The sequence below is a fragment of the Chiloscyllium plagiosum genome, chromosome 28 (assembly GCF_004010195.1).
Source record: "Chiloscyllium plagiosum isolate BGI_BamShark_2017 chromosome 28, ASM401019v2, whole genome shotgun sequence".
Classification (NCBI taxonomy): Eukaryota; Metazoa; Chordata; class Chondrichthyes; order Orectolobiformes; family Hemiscylliidae; genus Chiloscyllium; species Chiloscyllium plagiosum.
In genome coordinates this window covers 45,195,746-45,210,608 of record NC_057737.1, presented here as the reverse complement: position 1 = coordinate 45,210,608, position 14,863 = coordinate 45,195,746, and the positions used below count along the sequence as shown (strand labels likewise).

Sequence of the window (14,863 nt, the reverse complement as noted above, 5' to 3'; positions counted from 1 at the left end):
CTGAGCCACCTACCACCTGCCCCCAACACCTCCCAAATTCACAGCCCTCCCGATTACAAAGCATGCGACCATCCTCATGTTCAATGGAATAGATGACGTCAAGTTGGAGGGTGCATTGGGCACATAAATCACTGACCACCTCAGCCACTGGGCATTGCTGGGCAGTGCCTGGGAGAAGAATCCCAAGAAATTGCTGCTTGCTCCAGGAGCGTTGGGAATGCTATCCCTCCCCAGTGTGAGAGTCTCCCGACTCCCCTGTTTAGTGGACATGTGCAATAATGATGCTTTAATAATGCTTCCTCTCCCTTTCCTCACAGTGGACTTGGCTACATTCTGGGATCCTGTGTGACACAGGCATCTGGAGACTGGCACTGGGCACTGCGGGTGAGTGTTCACCCTCTTCCTATCGTGTTCTCCTGGTTTTAATTTTGTCTGAGCGATTTTTCATGTTAAATGTAGGGTGTATTCTTGCAATCCAGCTGCTTGCTGTGGCCTATATTTCTGGAATGTAGGTCGATGGGGAGTGGGGGGGAATGCACTGCTGCAGAAATGCTTCCTATTGTCTGTTCTCTGTAATGACTGGGGAGCAGTTTCTAACATTTTGAGGACATGCAGTGTGAGACCTGTTTATAGTGATGGCACAACATCGGGAATCTACCCTGTGTGTGTGTGTGTATGTGTGTGTGTGAATCTCCTGGATTCATGCAGTTCATCTGGGTTTATGAGAATGCACCTTGACTGCACCAGATATATCTCCTTAAAGACAGCTTGACCAATGTTGGTGCTTCAACCAGGATATGATGACAGCAGACTATCTGGTCATTTGTGGGAACTTGTGCATTAATTGACTGCTGCATTTTCCTACATTGCAACAGAGTTTACATTCCAAAGTTTAAATTATCTGGTTGTGGGCCTTTATTACCTATCCACAATTGATCCGATAATTTGGGCGGCACGGTGGCACAGTGGTTAGCACTGCTGCCTCGCAGTGCCAGAGACCAATCAAAAAATTGTGATAATTATAATTCTTGACCCCAGTGCAGTTTATTAGGATATAGAAACACTCAGTGCTGTGAGGAAAGGAGAGCCAGGATTTTGACCCAGCGACAGTGAAGTACAGGGATTCCCTGATTTACAAACTCAATCCTTCCAGGGGTGTCATTTTAAAGATCTGACATGCGAGTGCGTCATCAGACATATCAACAGCTCTTTTATGTCATCCTGGATTGTGTATTTACCTGACCTGCTGTGCATTTCCAGCACCACTCTAATCTTGACTCGAATCTCCAGGATCTGCAGTCCTCACTTTCTCCTATTTCCCAGACTTGTCAATGGACTCAATACAGAAGCTGTTGGACCCGGGGACTGCCTGTAACAGTAGTTAACTGGCTGTGATGCACTTTAGAATATTCTAAGGAAAGAGGGGCACTGTAAGTTTCTGGCCCTTTCTAATGCTGGGTTGCAAGTACTTGTTGAATGCAGTGATAGCTAGACTGGAGTTCTAGCCACTTGGCTGAAACATGCAAGATGTTCTCAACAGGCGCACCAATCAACCACACCGCCCCGTGGCCCAACATTTCAACTCCCCCTCCCACTCTGCCGAGGACATGGAGGTCCTGGGCCTCCTTCACCGCCACTCCCTCACCACCAGACGCCTGGAGGAAGAACGCCTCATCTTCCGCCTCGGAACACTTCAACCCCAGGGCATCAATGTGGACTTCCCTCTAGCTTATCTCTCCACGCTTCAGGCTGTCTGCCTTTATTCCTGATGAAGGGCTTTTGCCTGAAACGTCGATTTTGAAGCTCCTTGGATGCTGCCTGAACTGCTGTGCTCTTCCAGCACCACTGATCCAGAATCTGGTTTCCAGCATCTGCAGTCATTGTTTTACCTGGATGATAAGGGGATGTTTCCCCTAGTGGGAGAATCGAGAACTACAGCTTACCAGGGTTTCAAAATAAGGGATCACTCCTTTCAAACACACATGAGGAGAAACATTTTTCCCTCGGGATTGTGAGTCCTTGGAATGCACTTCCAAGGTGGTGAAAGCAGACTCCTTAATATTTTTAAGGTGGATGTGATGAATTTTGTCAAGAAAAGGGGTGAAAGGTTATCTGATACCCCTACATTGTCCAGTCTACAATGTAGGGATCGAAGATTGTGGTGTTGGAAAAGCATAGCTGGTCAGTCAGCATCTGAGGAGCAGGAGAATCAACATTTCAGGCATAAGCCCTTCATCAGGAATGTAGGGATATCAGATTTCCACCCCAAAAGAACTTTAATAAACCAAGGTGTTTTGTTTTAGCAATGATCGATGATCGTTGTCATGGCTGGGACGAGTTTTGCAATACCACATTTGCTTCATTAAATTTAAACTTCACTGGGTGCCCTGGTGGGATTTGAACCTGGGAACATGGCCAACACGACATGATTGCAGGGTCAGGCTGTTCTCTCTATGCCTCTTGTTTCAAACAAAACATTTCTCCCCAAACAGGTGACTCCAGCCATGGGTTTTACTGCGGGGACCCTCATCATCCTATTGGTCCCTGAGCCAAAGAGAGGAGCGGCAGAACAGCAGCTGGTGCAGCTCCGAGCCAGTACATCCTGGACCAAAGACATGAAGGCCGTGGTGAAAATGTAAGCACTGTGATGGTGTGGGAATGGGATGGGATGGCTGCTCAGTCACGAGTGTGGAAGTCAGGGAATGCTATCAAAGTGGGGACAGAGAATGGAAGGAGTGCTGCACTGTCAGAGGGCTGCACTTGTCAGAGGGTCAGTGCTGAGGGAGTGCTGCACTTGTCGGAGGGTCAGTGCTGAGGGAGCGCCGCACTGTCAGAGGGTCAGTGCTGAGGGAGCGCCGCACTGTCAGGGTCAGTGCTGAGGGAGTGCCGCACTGTCGGAGGGTCAGTGCTGAGGGAGCGCCGCACTGTCACAGGGTCAGTGCTGAATTAGTGCCGCACTGTCAGGGTCAGTGTTGAGGGAGTGCCGCACTGTCAGGGTCAGTGCTGAGGGAGTGCCGCACTGTTGGAGTGTCAGTGCTGAGGGAGTGCTGCACTGTCAGATGGTCAGTGCTAAGGGAGTGCTGCACTGTCAGATGGTCAGTGCTAAGGCTGAGGGAGTGCTGCACTGTCAGAGGGTCAGTGCTGAGGGAGTGCTGCACTGTCGGAGGGTCAGTGCTGAGGGAGTGCCGCACTGTCGGAGGGTCAGTGCTGAGTTAGTGCCGCACTGTCAGGGTCAGTGCAGAGGGAGCGCCGCACTGTCACAGGGTCAGTGCTGAGTTAGTGCCGCACTGTCAGGGTCAGTGCTGAGGGAGTGCTGCATTGTCAGATGGTCAGTGCTAAGGGAGTGCTGCACTGTCAGATGGTCAGTGCTGAGGGAGTGCTGCACTGCTGCACTGTCAGAGACTCAGTGCTGAGGGAATGCTGCACTGTCAGAGGCTCAGTGCTGAGGGAGTTCTGCACTGTCAGATGGTCAGTGCTGAGGGAGTGCTGCACTGTCGGAGGATCAGTACTGAGGCAGTGCTGCGCTGTCAGAGGGTCAGTGCTGAGGGAGTGCCGCACTGTCAGAGGATCAATACTGAGGGAGTGCTGCACTGTCGGTGAGTTAGTGCCGAGGGAGTGCCGCATTGTCAGAGGGTCAGTGCTGAGGGAGTGCTGCACCGTCAGAGGGTCAGTGCTGAGGGAGTGCTGCAATGCCAGAGGTGCTGCCTTTTAATTGAGACATAAACCTGCTGTGCTGCTTGCCCCCTCAGTTCGAGGTAAATCTCCCTCTGTACTATCCCGAGGAATGGTCTGGGAATTCTCCCGGTTTTCTGACCGATGTTTAACCCTGCACCCACAACCCCCAAGCAGGTTGAAAAGCCTTCAACACTCCCTGTTTATGGGAGCTTGCTGTGCATAATTTGGCTGCCGTTTGCGCTACCTCTCAGCAGTCGGTACACTTCATTGGTTGTAAAGCGTTCTGGGAGGTTGACACAGGCTCTATAGAAATGCAGATTTCTGCCTGTGTGGGGTTTTAAATGCTGAAACGGGAAATGCGAGGGCAGGGCTTGCAGTCTGTGGGCTGAGTGTCTAATGCGTTGCCTGGTCTGCCCCCTCACAGCCCAAGCTTTGTGTTCTCCACTCTGGCCTCAGCCTCTGTGTCCTTCGCCACCGGGGTGCTGGGCGTGTGGATCCCGCTGTATCTGTTCCGGGCAGAGGTCGTCCAGAAGAACATCGAGCCGTGCACCGCGGAGCCCTGTAGTGGTAGGGACAGGTAAGCACCTCTGTGTGATGAGGCACAGACACTTTACCAGGTTTCCCAGGCAGGTCAGCAAGGGGAACTGTTACAACCTCAGTCATGTACCCCTCCTAATTCTCCAACCACACCAACCGGAGCTTGGGTGCTGCCCAGGATGGGGGAGGGAGGTACCTACAGTGGCCTGGCTTCAAGTCCCACCTGCTCACAGATATGTCTGAACAGATTGATTTTTAAGAAGTCTATCCCCGTGCTGCCCAGTAACACAGTTTTGATTTTGTCCCCTGCCTTGTTCTCCCTTGTCACATTGCCCCTGGTGAGCAGTGTTGTGTTACTTCAGGACTCGTTTAAGTGGTGACTGCAATAATTTAGGGAAAAAACCACCAGACCTGGGTTCTGCCCCATTTGGCTTCTGGACAGGGAAAGGGTCCGGAAGGGACAGGTGGAAACTGGTGTTTGTGCTAAACTGGCCATCCACAATAGAACCCTTATAAATCTCTGCAGGTCTTTTACTGCCTAGTTCAACATCGGTCAGTGAAACACAGGATTCAGCCGTGATCCCACCCAATTATCTGACCTAGAGCCACCATAACCCAACACGGCCCACTTTACTACATTAGAGGGGATTATAGGTTAGCCCACGAGGGTGTGGGGACTGTGTCACCAGACTCTGAGACCAGGCTGATCTCGTGGTCTCCTACCCCTCCATCAATCAAACTCCACTGAAGGCTCTCAGGCTAGGCCACGGCCTAGTTGGGGAGATCCTGTCAATATTAGAGATTAAGCTCCCTTGTTTGATTTCCGCTAAGACTCACCAAATTGGAAGAAGTTAAAAATCACACAACACCAGGTTATAGTCCAACCTGTTGGATTTTTAACTTTGTCCACCCCAGTCCAACACCGGTACCTCCAAGTCAAACTAGAAGAGGCTTCTTAATGGACCTGTCAAACTTCAAACCTAAAGTTGGTCTGGCTTTTTTATGCACCTTTTTGACAGTCGTAACTTTGCGTTCTTCGTTGTGTTCAATCACCCTATGATCTTTGTATGTTATGATCTGCCTGTACTGTATGCAAAACAATACCTTTCACTGTACTTTGGTACATGTGACAATAATAAATCAAATCAAAGTTGTAGCAATGTTTTAATGCCAGTCCTTGAATATGAGAATTAGCAGCAGGTATAGGCTGTTTGGCCCTTTGAGTCTGTTCTGTCATTTGATGAGATTATGTCTGATCTGGTTGTGGCCTTAATTGTATTAACTGGCCTCCCACCACACCATGACCCTTTGTTCCCTTGGCCTTCCAAAGATTTATCGAAATTGGCTGTGAATATATTCAGTGACCCAGTGTCCACTGCTCTCTAGGGGGAAGAAATGTACAGACTAAGGATTCTCTGAGAAAATATGTCTCCTCATTTCTTAAACCTTTGTAAACTTAACCATTAATTGGCCAAACGGTTTCTCATCGAAATACCTCTGCTCCAAACAATGGATGGCGGTTTTGGGATTTGTGTCTCCTCTGTGTTCCAATGAACCCAGGAGCTCACCAGCTCTGCTATCAGTTTTGATGAGTGTGTCATTGATGATGTGGGGTGTGGGTTAACTACGTCGTGCTCTCTTTGCAGCTTGATATTCGGGGCGATCACTTGTGTGACGGGATTCCTTGGATTGATAGTAGGTGTCGCAGCCACGAGGTGGTACCGGACAAAAAGCTCCCGAGCTGATCCGCTGGTCTGTGCGTTTGGAATGCTCAGCTCATCTATATTCATCAGCCTCATCTTTGTCTTTGCCCGGTTCAACATCGTGGGAGCCTATGTGAGTGTCACTCCGGTCCATTTCCCTCTCACTTGGAATGATAGTGTGCTGTAGAAATGCTCCATGGTCTTTGGAATTAGGTGCGGGAATAGGAAATTCAGCCCTTCTTACCCACTCTGCTATTTAACATGATTATGGCTGGTCTTATCCTAGTCTCAACTCCACTTTCCTACTCTTTATCCTGCTTTTCATCAGAAACATACCTATTTCCTTCTTCAACCAGTTGATTGTTTCTGCCCCCACTGCACTCTGGGGCAGTGCGCTGCCCAGATTCACAACCCTCTGAGTGAAGTAATTTCTCCTGATCTTAGTTTTGAACCTACCTCCTCTCACTCTATGTGTCATCTTGTTCAAGACTGTCCCGCAAAGGGGAGCATCTGTTTAATGTCCACCTTATCAATCCCCTTTAGCATTTGATATACTTCAGTCAGATCATTCTTCTGAACTCCAGCAAGTACAACCGCAGGCTATTTAACTGCTTCTTGAATAGCAGCCCTTTCATCTGTGGCACGGTGGCTCAGTGGTTAGCGCTGTTGTGTCACAGCACTGGGCACCTGGGTTCGATTCCAGCTTCGGGCAACTGTCTCCATGTCTTCATGGGTTTTCTCTGGGTGCTTTGGTTTCTTCCCACAGTCCAAAGGTGTGCAGATTAGGTGGACTGGCCATGCTGAATTGCCCACAGTGTCCAGGGATGTGCAGGCTAGGTGGGTTAGCCATGGGAAATGCAGGGTTTCAGGGAGAGGGTGAGGGATGGGTCTGGGTGGGATGCTCTTTGGAGGGTTGGTGATGGGCTGAATGGCCTGATTCCACATTCCTGCAATCCCTGGAATCAATCTGGTGAACTGCCTCCACATCCTTCCCCAAGTAAAGATTCCAAACCTAGAACAATACTGTGGGCGACACGGTGGCACAGTGGTTAGCACTGCTGCCTCACAGCGCCAGAGACCCGGGTTCAATTCCCGCCTCAGGCGACTGATTGTGTGGAGTTTGCACATTCTCCCCGTGTCTGCGTGGGTTTCCTCCGGGTACTCCGGTTTCCTCCCACAGTCCAAAGATGTGCAGGTCAGGTGAATTGGCCATGCTAAATTGCCTGTAGTGTTAGGTAAGGTGTGGATGTAGGGGTATGGGTGGGTTGTGCTTTGGCGGGGCGGTGTGGACTTGTTGGGCCGAAGGGCCTGTTTCCACACTGTAAGTAATCTAATACTCCTCAGGTTGGTCTCACCAACACCTTTTATAATTGGAACAACACTTCTTTGCTTTTATAATCCAGTCCTTTTGCAATAAATGCCAGGATTCCATTTGCCTTTCTTGTTATATGCTGCACTGCATACCCACTTTCTGCGATTCATGAACAAAGATACCCAGATCCCTCTGCTTCCCATTTAGATAATAATTTGCTCATTTAACTTCCTGGCCAAAATAGACAACTTTACACTTTATCAGTCCTACGAGCAAGCAGTTTTTCAGAATGACTGTTACTCTGCCTGAACTTTATTCAAAGTAGTCCTCTTTTCTAAAAGAAAAGGGGCTCCACACACTGGCTAGAGATGTGGTTTGAGCTCTTGGCTTTGAGATACTTTTATAATGTACTGAATGACCAGATTATACAACAAGGTAGGCAATGGACAGTTAATCCTGGCCTTCCCAGCGATGTCTACCTCGCCAAAATATAAGGGAGAATGCAAAAGATGGTACTTGCATTTGTATAGCACCTTTTGTGACCTCAGGATCCCAAAAGCACTTTCATTGACAATCTGCCCACAATATTGACCAGAACAGCTGTACATTTGGGTGAGGGATAGAAATTAGTTGGGACCCCACTTATTCTCAAAATGGTACACTCACATCCACTTGGGAAGGCAGACAGTGTCTGAAAGATGACACCTCTGACAATGCAGCACTCCTTCAGCATTGGATACAAGCCTCAATTTTGTCCTTAAGTGTCAGAATGAGAGTTAAAGAATCATCTTTTTTTTAATTTCAAAAATATAATTTATTTATTAAAAAAACCTCTTTGTACATAATCATTGTCACAAAAGCAGGATGGTTTTGTACAGTTACATATCAAGTAATTAAGCAAAATATTGGACTTTGACTCTATCCAAAAAAAACCAAAAAGCTCTCTTCACACATACAATACTAACATTTCCATATATCTGAGACACTGAGAGGGTACGATAACTGAACGCTTACTTTCTGATTCATTGGTGACAGCGCTACCAACTGAACTGTAGCTCATGAGTAGAAAAATAACCACAACCTCTTTCTCAGACACATTCAGTCTACAGTACAGAAAAAAAACACTTCAGCCCATTAGTCTGTGCCAGTCAAAGACAAACAACTAACTAATAGAATCCCATTAGCCAGCACTTGGCTCATAGCCACCATCATTTACTTGTTTTTATTTAAACTGCTGCAATCATTATATTCAAATTTCTTCTATTCCTCCAAAGTTGCGCAGCCTTCCTATGCAAGCTGAGAAGGTTCTCAGACTTAGCAACAGATTTAATATTCCCTCATTCGTCTTGATGTTAGCTTCTTAAGGCTTTTCAAAGCCGAAGCTCAGTATCATCTTAATCTCACCTGGATTGTTTTTTAAACTTGATGTTGTGCACTCTGGATAACTTTGATCAGAAAAAAATCGAAGATTGAGGCACAGGGGATTTGCAAACCTAATCTTTCCCTGAAAGCAGGAGTCCCAGTTTCTTTTAAGACTCAGTTGGTGCTGGATTTGATCCATCTCCCCAGACGCCAGAAAGCTCCTCTTCTCTCTGTTTCTGATTATTACTATTTTTGTGAAGGAAGACTTGACTTGATCATATGTTTTAATAATCTGGCAAACAGAATTCTTTCATCTGGATTCAGGTCACATTGTGTAAAGAACCCTGTGATCTTGCTGTGTCTGTCCATTATACAGATAGCACCATCTTGCCATCTCTCTGTATCCTGGCTTCACTTCAGGCATGTTTCCTATTTAGTATGACACCAGATGGGACACATTTAATCAAAGGAATTAATTGCAAACCACTACCCTAGCTAATGTGTCCCACCTGGGATTTATTTTTAAACAGGACAATTCTGAACAAATTTCAGTGGGAAACCTTGCTGAGTTCTCTGCCTGAGAGGCAGGTCCCACCAAGTGTGTTGTGAACTCCAACATTTGCAATTCCCAAATCTGGGTTGGGGATCGTGCCCTGTGCAGTTTTAGTCTCAATCTGATCCACACTGGTGGTGTGAGTTACTGTGACGCATTTACATGCATGTTGCAGCCTGGAGCTATAGACAGGGAAAGTGGAAGCTTCAGCTGCTCCGCACCCTCATGGTCGAGTAGGAATCGCTCTTATTTTTACTTGGGAAGTTTTGCTAGTTGATACTCAACCACACAATGGACACATCTTAGAGTCATAGAGTCTTACAGCACGGAAATAGACCCTTCGGCCCAACTCGTCCATGCCAACCAAACTGAACCAGTCCCATTTGCCTGAGTTTGGCTCATATCCCTCTAAACCTTTCCAATCCATGCACCTGTCCAAGTGTCTTTTAAATGTAATTGTATCGGCCTCTACCACTTTCTCTGGCAGCTCGTTCCATACACACACGACTCTGTGCAAAAAAGTTGCCCTGCAGGTGCCTTTTAAATCTTTCCTCTCTCAGCTTCAACCTATGCCCTCTAGTTTTGGACTCCCCTACCCTGGGAGAAAGACCTTGGTTATTCACCCTATCCATGCCCCTCATGATTTTGTAAACCTCTGTAAGGTCACCCCCACTCCCATTCCCTCCAATGTAATCACACCCTTCGTTTGGTGTGGTGGCCAGAACTCCAAACAGTGCTCCAGCTGTAGCCAAACCGAAGTCCTATACAGTTCCAACACTGGGTCAACTCATCCAGCACTTCCCTCCCTAACAGCAACATGGCCGTGCCTACGCTCCAAAGACTGCAGTGGCTCAAGAAGGCGCCCCCTCCAGGCACAATTAGCAATGACAAGAAATGCTGGTCAAGCCAACAATGTCCAAATCCGAAGAATGAATAAAGAGAAAATAAAAACACGGGACACGCTGACAAAATCGTGGTCTGATATTGGGATTGCTCATGTAGTTTTGTGTATCTTTTCCCTGAGGTTTTCACATCAGCACTTCCTTCAGTAAAATGTAATTTAAAAACCTTGCTTAATAAGTCTGAAAGTTTAGCTCTAGCCTGAGAATGGCAGTCTAAAGATTTTCATCCAGGTTATAGTTCTACCAGACTTCCAGGCACTGTAAATCCAGGTCCTGTGAGCAAACTCAGAGTCATTGTCTATAGAAGGCATCTTGCGATAGGTCAGTGATCAGACCATTTTGTAAATAACCTCTTGCTTCTACCATGTACCTCCTGGAGAAAGATACATAAAACAGTATAAGCTCTTGTTGGAGAAACACTGTGTACAAGCAAACAGACACTGCATTCTGAAACAAGACAGCTTGATGGGGATCACTCCAGACAATGCAGGAACTCTCTTTTCATGTACTACTTGTGAATGTCTCAAATAGAGACAGTTTCTGTCAGAAAGGAACTTCCTAATCTATCCAGGCTCCAGCACAACACCCACGTTCTCAGATACCCACCACATTGATATTTTGATCATCTCTAATTGGAGCAAAGTGCCCCTTTTGCAGGCTGCTCTCTCTCTCTTGGCACCAAAGTTCCTGGCTAGAGTTGCACCTCTTGCGGAGAGCTGAGCAGAAAAATCTCGGCTGAATGGCCAAAGTGCAGCGCTGAGGGCGCTCCACACTGTCAGAGGTGCCAGCTTTCAGCGGAGAGGCAAAACCTTGTTCCTGTCTGCCTCCACTCTTGCTCTTCACCACTATTCATGTCCCCTCACCACAACACCACCTCCAGGTGTCCAACAAAAAGATCTGACAGCACTTATTTTGAAGAACAGGGGAGCCCTGCCTGTCAATGTTTCACCTTCACATATCTCGGGGTTTGCTGTGCATTCATTAACTGCTGTAGAAATGACAAGGAGCGCTTAATTGGCCTTAAACATGTTAGGAGATCAGAAAAAGTCCTAGATAAATGCAAGATCTTGACTGCTTTTGCACATCTTGTTTGCTGTATCCTTTCCCTTTGTCTCCTTAACCTTCTTTAAGCCCTGGCCAATGTACACTGGTTCTGACATTTCACGTACTCCTGCCTGTTCCCTTCGCCCACACAGTTTGAGCTGCCTCGCGTTCCCTGCATTTTCCGTTCCAGGGTTCCTCACAGAGAGAGAGAAAAAAAAGTATAACTTTCAAAACCCTTATTGCAATTGAATTGTCCTGAGATTTATGAAGCCTATTTGCATCAAACGACTGGGGAGTATTCCAAATGGACAAAGGTTAGACCACTCAGTGTGCTGCCAGGTCTGAGCTGCAGCAGCAACCTCTCGGAGTTGTTCGTTTACAATGCTGCAGAATGTTGAAGGGAAATTTCTTTCAGCCAAATCCGCTGCCTTTGAGCTCAATTGTGTTTGATACGCTGCCAATTCAACTTTGGTGCCCTTCTCTGGTCCACTTCCACTAGTGACCTCTGAACAGTCGGTCACAGATTACTTCAGTTTGTTTGTCTGGCCGAGAGTCAGAGTTAGAAATTAAAACTGTGTGCTGTGATCCTCACCAGCACCCCTCAGCTCTCTGCTGCCTTAACATCGGTATCTAAAGCCTGGGGAAGAATTTACTTGAGAAAGGAACAAGGTGCTCGAAAAGGTTCTTTGCAGAGACAAACAACTCCAATTCTCACCAATCAGCATACTCTGTTGCGAGGATTGACAGGCACACTGCACACCCTTCCTACATTCCCTCTCCTTCCTTCGTTTCCATTTGCTGAGGGAGCAAGGTAGGCGAATCCACTGTTAGAACTGTTGATGAAAATCGCTTTTTGAGAATTAATTTGGAAAAAGGGCCAGCCAAATTTTTATTTGAATCGTAGAGTTTTGACCATTTGGCCAGTCTTCTTCTGGTAAAGGGATCTCAAGCCAAAACAACGGGTCTCCCAGTTAAGACAGTGATGTGGACAACTTTATTAATCTCTCAGGAGGTCATTGGAAGTCTCTTCCCCAGAAAACTCTGCGGGTTTAACATCATTGAGTATATTCAAGGTTGAATTAGACAAACCTTTCATTGACAAAGAGAGTCAAGAGTTATGAGGGACAACAGATAGAAAGGTGAGATTTAGGCCACAGACATGACGTTATTGAATGATAGGGCAAGCTCAAGGGGCCAAATGGCCTTCTCCTGCTCTTATTTCTTATGGTCCTATGTTCAGTGATTAGATCCCATACAGTGTGGAAACAGGCCCTTCGGCCCAACAAGTCCACACTGACCCTCCAAAGAGTAACCCACCCAGACGCATTTCCCTTTGACTATTGCACCTAACGCTATGGGCAATTTAGCATGGCCAATTCACCTGACCTGCACATCTTTGGATTGTAGGAGGAAACCCACACAGACATGGGGTGAATGTGTAAACTCCACACAGACAGTCGCCCGAGGCTGGAATCAAACCTGGGTCCCTGGCGCTGCGTGGCAGCAGTGATAACCACTGAACCGCTTACCCTCACTGGTTCTTTGGAAAGAGGGTTATTTAATTTCATTGCCTCTGCCCTTTCCCCATTTTCTTACCACTTCTAAATTTTTAAATAACCATTCACCTACTTTTTAAAGTAGATTCAGCTCACTTCCACACCTGCACTCCTCCCACCCCCCACTCCTCGTTTATAATCTGCACCCAACACTAGGTCTTTATAACAACAAGTGATCTCTATGCACCCCAGTGTGATATGTAAATAGCTATACCCATAGTTTGCAAGGATGTGAAGTAAATGAACTTTATTTCTTTAGTCCAGGAGACCAACATTCACTTGCTTGGGATTAAAAGGGAGCTTCCTACCAATATTTTACTGTTACCTTTTAATGAATGAATGTTGTGTGTCTTTGTTGGAGGTGAGATTACATTTTTTTAACTCATTCACAGGATGAGGGCATTACTGGTTAGGCCATCATTTATTATTTCAGTCAGTTAAGAGTTAACCACATGTAGACCAGACCAGGTACAGATGGCAAATCTCCTTTGCTAAAGGACTTTAGTCATCCTTAGACTCTTCATTTCAGATATTTATTGAATTCAAATTCCACCATCTGCCACGGAGAGGGGGGCCAGATTTGAACCCATGCCCCCAGAGCATTACTTGGGCCTCTGGGTTAATAGTCCAGTGATAAAACTACTGGGCCATTACCTCCCCTAGTTGAGCTGAGGCTGATTTTGTACTGATGAGGACAGACCTTAGCAGTTAGGTTACTGGAAAACAGAGCTAGAAGAGGTGCTGCCAATCTCTTGCCCCACTCTCCCAATCCGAACAAACCTGCGTCAGTTTCAGTGGGCTTAAAACCCTCAGTTTTTAAAGTGGCCCTGAACATTCACTCAATTTCATACAATGTGATCTCTGTTTATTGACACAAGGTTCTAATGTCCACCTTTCTCTCCTTTAACAGATGTGTATATTTATCGGAGAAACCCTCCTGTTTTTGAACTGGGCCATCACGGCAGATATCCTCATGGTAGGTTTCCTTTACGCAGTTTTAAAGTGTAATTCCTTTCCTTCACGGGCAGTGAATTTTGTGTGTGTACCAATTCTGTGCCGTAGCAGATGAAGAACGGGAGCAGTCATTGGGAAAAGACTCGGTCCCTCTTCTCGCCACTGACTACATCTTCTAAATATTCCGAGAAGGAGGATTATGAAGGGGTGCGAGGAGAGAGTGGGAGAGTGCAGTCCGTGAACTGGCTCCCTAAGAGGGTCAGCACGGACATGATGGCCACTTTCCATGCTGTAGCACGAATTCTACATCTGCTCATCTCACCTAGGGGCAGGAGAGGCTAAACTCTGGGAACAAAGAACTAGCATCAATAATAGCCTGCAAACTTATAAAATCCCAAACCGTTCAGTGCCCTCTTTAGGGGAAAATTGGTCACCTTTACCCGTCTGAGCGACATGTGATTCCAAGCCCCGCGGTAATGAAAGTGACACCAAACCAGCCTGTGAAGTGACTGGGCGTGCCAGCTGGTACCTGCCACCACCACCTCAGGGCAGTGGGGGATAAACATCGTGCTCAGAATGTACAATCTTGAGAGCTATTCTCCTCATCCTTCACTAGGTGAAGGTTAACAACACTTCCCTGCTAAAGGACCCAGTGTCATGTTAATGCCATACACTGTACCATGACAGTAGATTGCTAAACTTGGGCACAGAGATTCCTGTGGGCAAGATGTTGTGCTCAGTTGTTCAGCGTCTAATTGCATGAATCTGCTTATTACTGATGCTCACTGTGTTTGCTTGGTGAAGCTTAAGTGTGGACACCGGGAAAGTAAAGCTTGTCGGAAGGGCTAGAATAAGGAGCTGAAGCATGGAGCTGGTTACAGGCTGAGAAATTCAAATCACCACTACATTGCCCTGAGATAGCACCTGTACAATATGAACCTACCTTGGGTGATGTTGCAGAGCTCCTGGCAGCTGGTTAGACAGTAACACTGGCTATCAGCCAATCAGGGGCGTCAGTTGGCATTTGCACACAAAGGGAGAGAAAATGAGCAAATGTATCAGCTTCTTCCAATAAGGCTGCAGAACAGTATGTATGTTGCAATGTTTGTGTGGCTATCAATGACTTGATTTGAAAATATTTACTCTTGTGTTAAAGACCTTCCCAATCCCATCTTTCCCTATCTTTATATCCTCTGACACTTCCACAAGCTCTTGCAATTTTGGCTCCTTCTGTATCTCCATCTTCACTTGCTCTACGCTGCTTT

The 14,863-nt window shown here is 46.8% G+C and overlaps 1 protein-coding gene across 1 annotated transcript in view; it reads left to right on the top strand.

Annotated features, from left to right (window-relative positions):
• The window catches only part of LOC122564162 (protein spinster homolog 2-like), a 98,346-nt gene that overhangs the window by 68,598 nt on the left and 14,885 nt on the right, over positions 1–14,863 (top strand). The window contains exons 5-9 of the mRNA XM_043718809.1: positions 318–384; positions 2,493–2,635; positions 4,100–4,252; positions 5,859–6,048; positions 13,555–13,620. Of these exons, the coding sequence (XP_043574744.1) occupies positions 318–384; positions 2,493–2,635; positions 4,100–4,252; positions 5,859–6,048; positions 13,555–13,620 (619 nt within the window). The remainder of the gene's footprint in view (positions 1–317; positions 385–2,492; positions 2,636–4,099; positions 4,253–5,858; positions 6,049–13,554; positions 13,621–14,863) is intronic.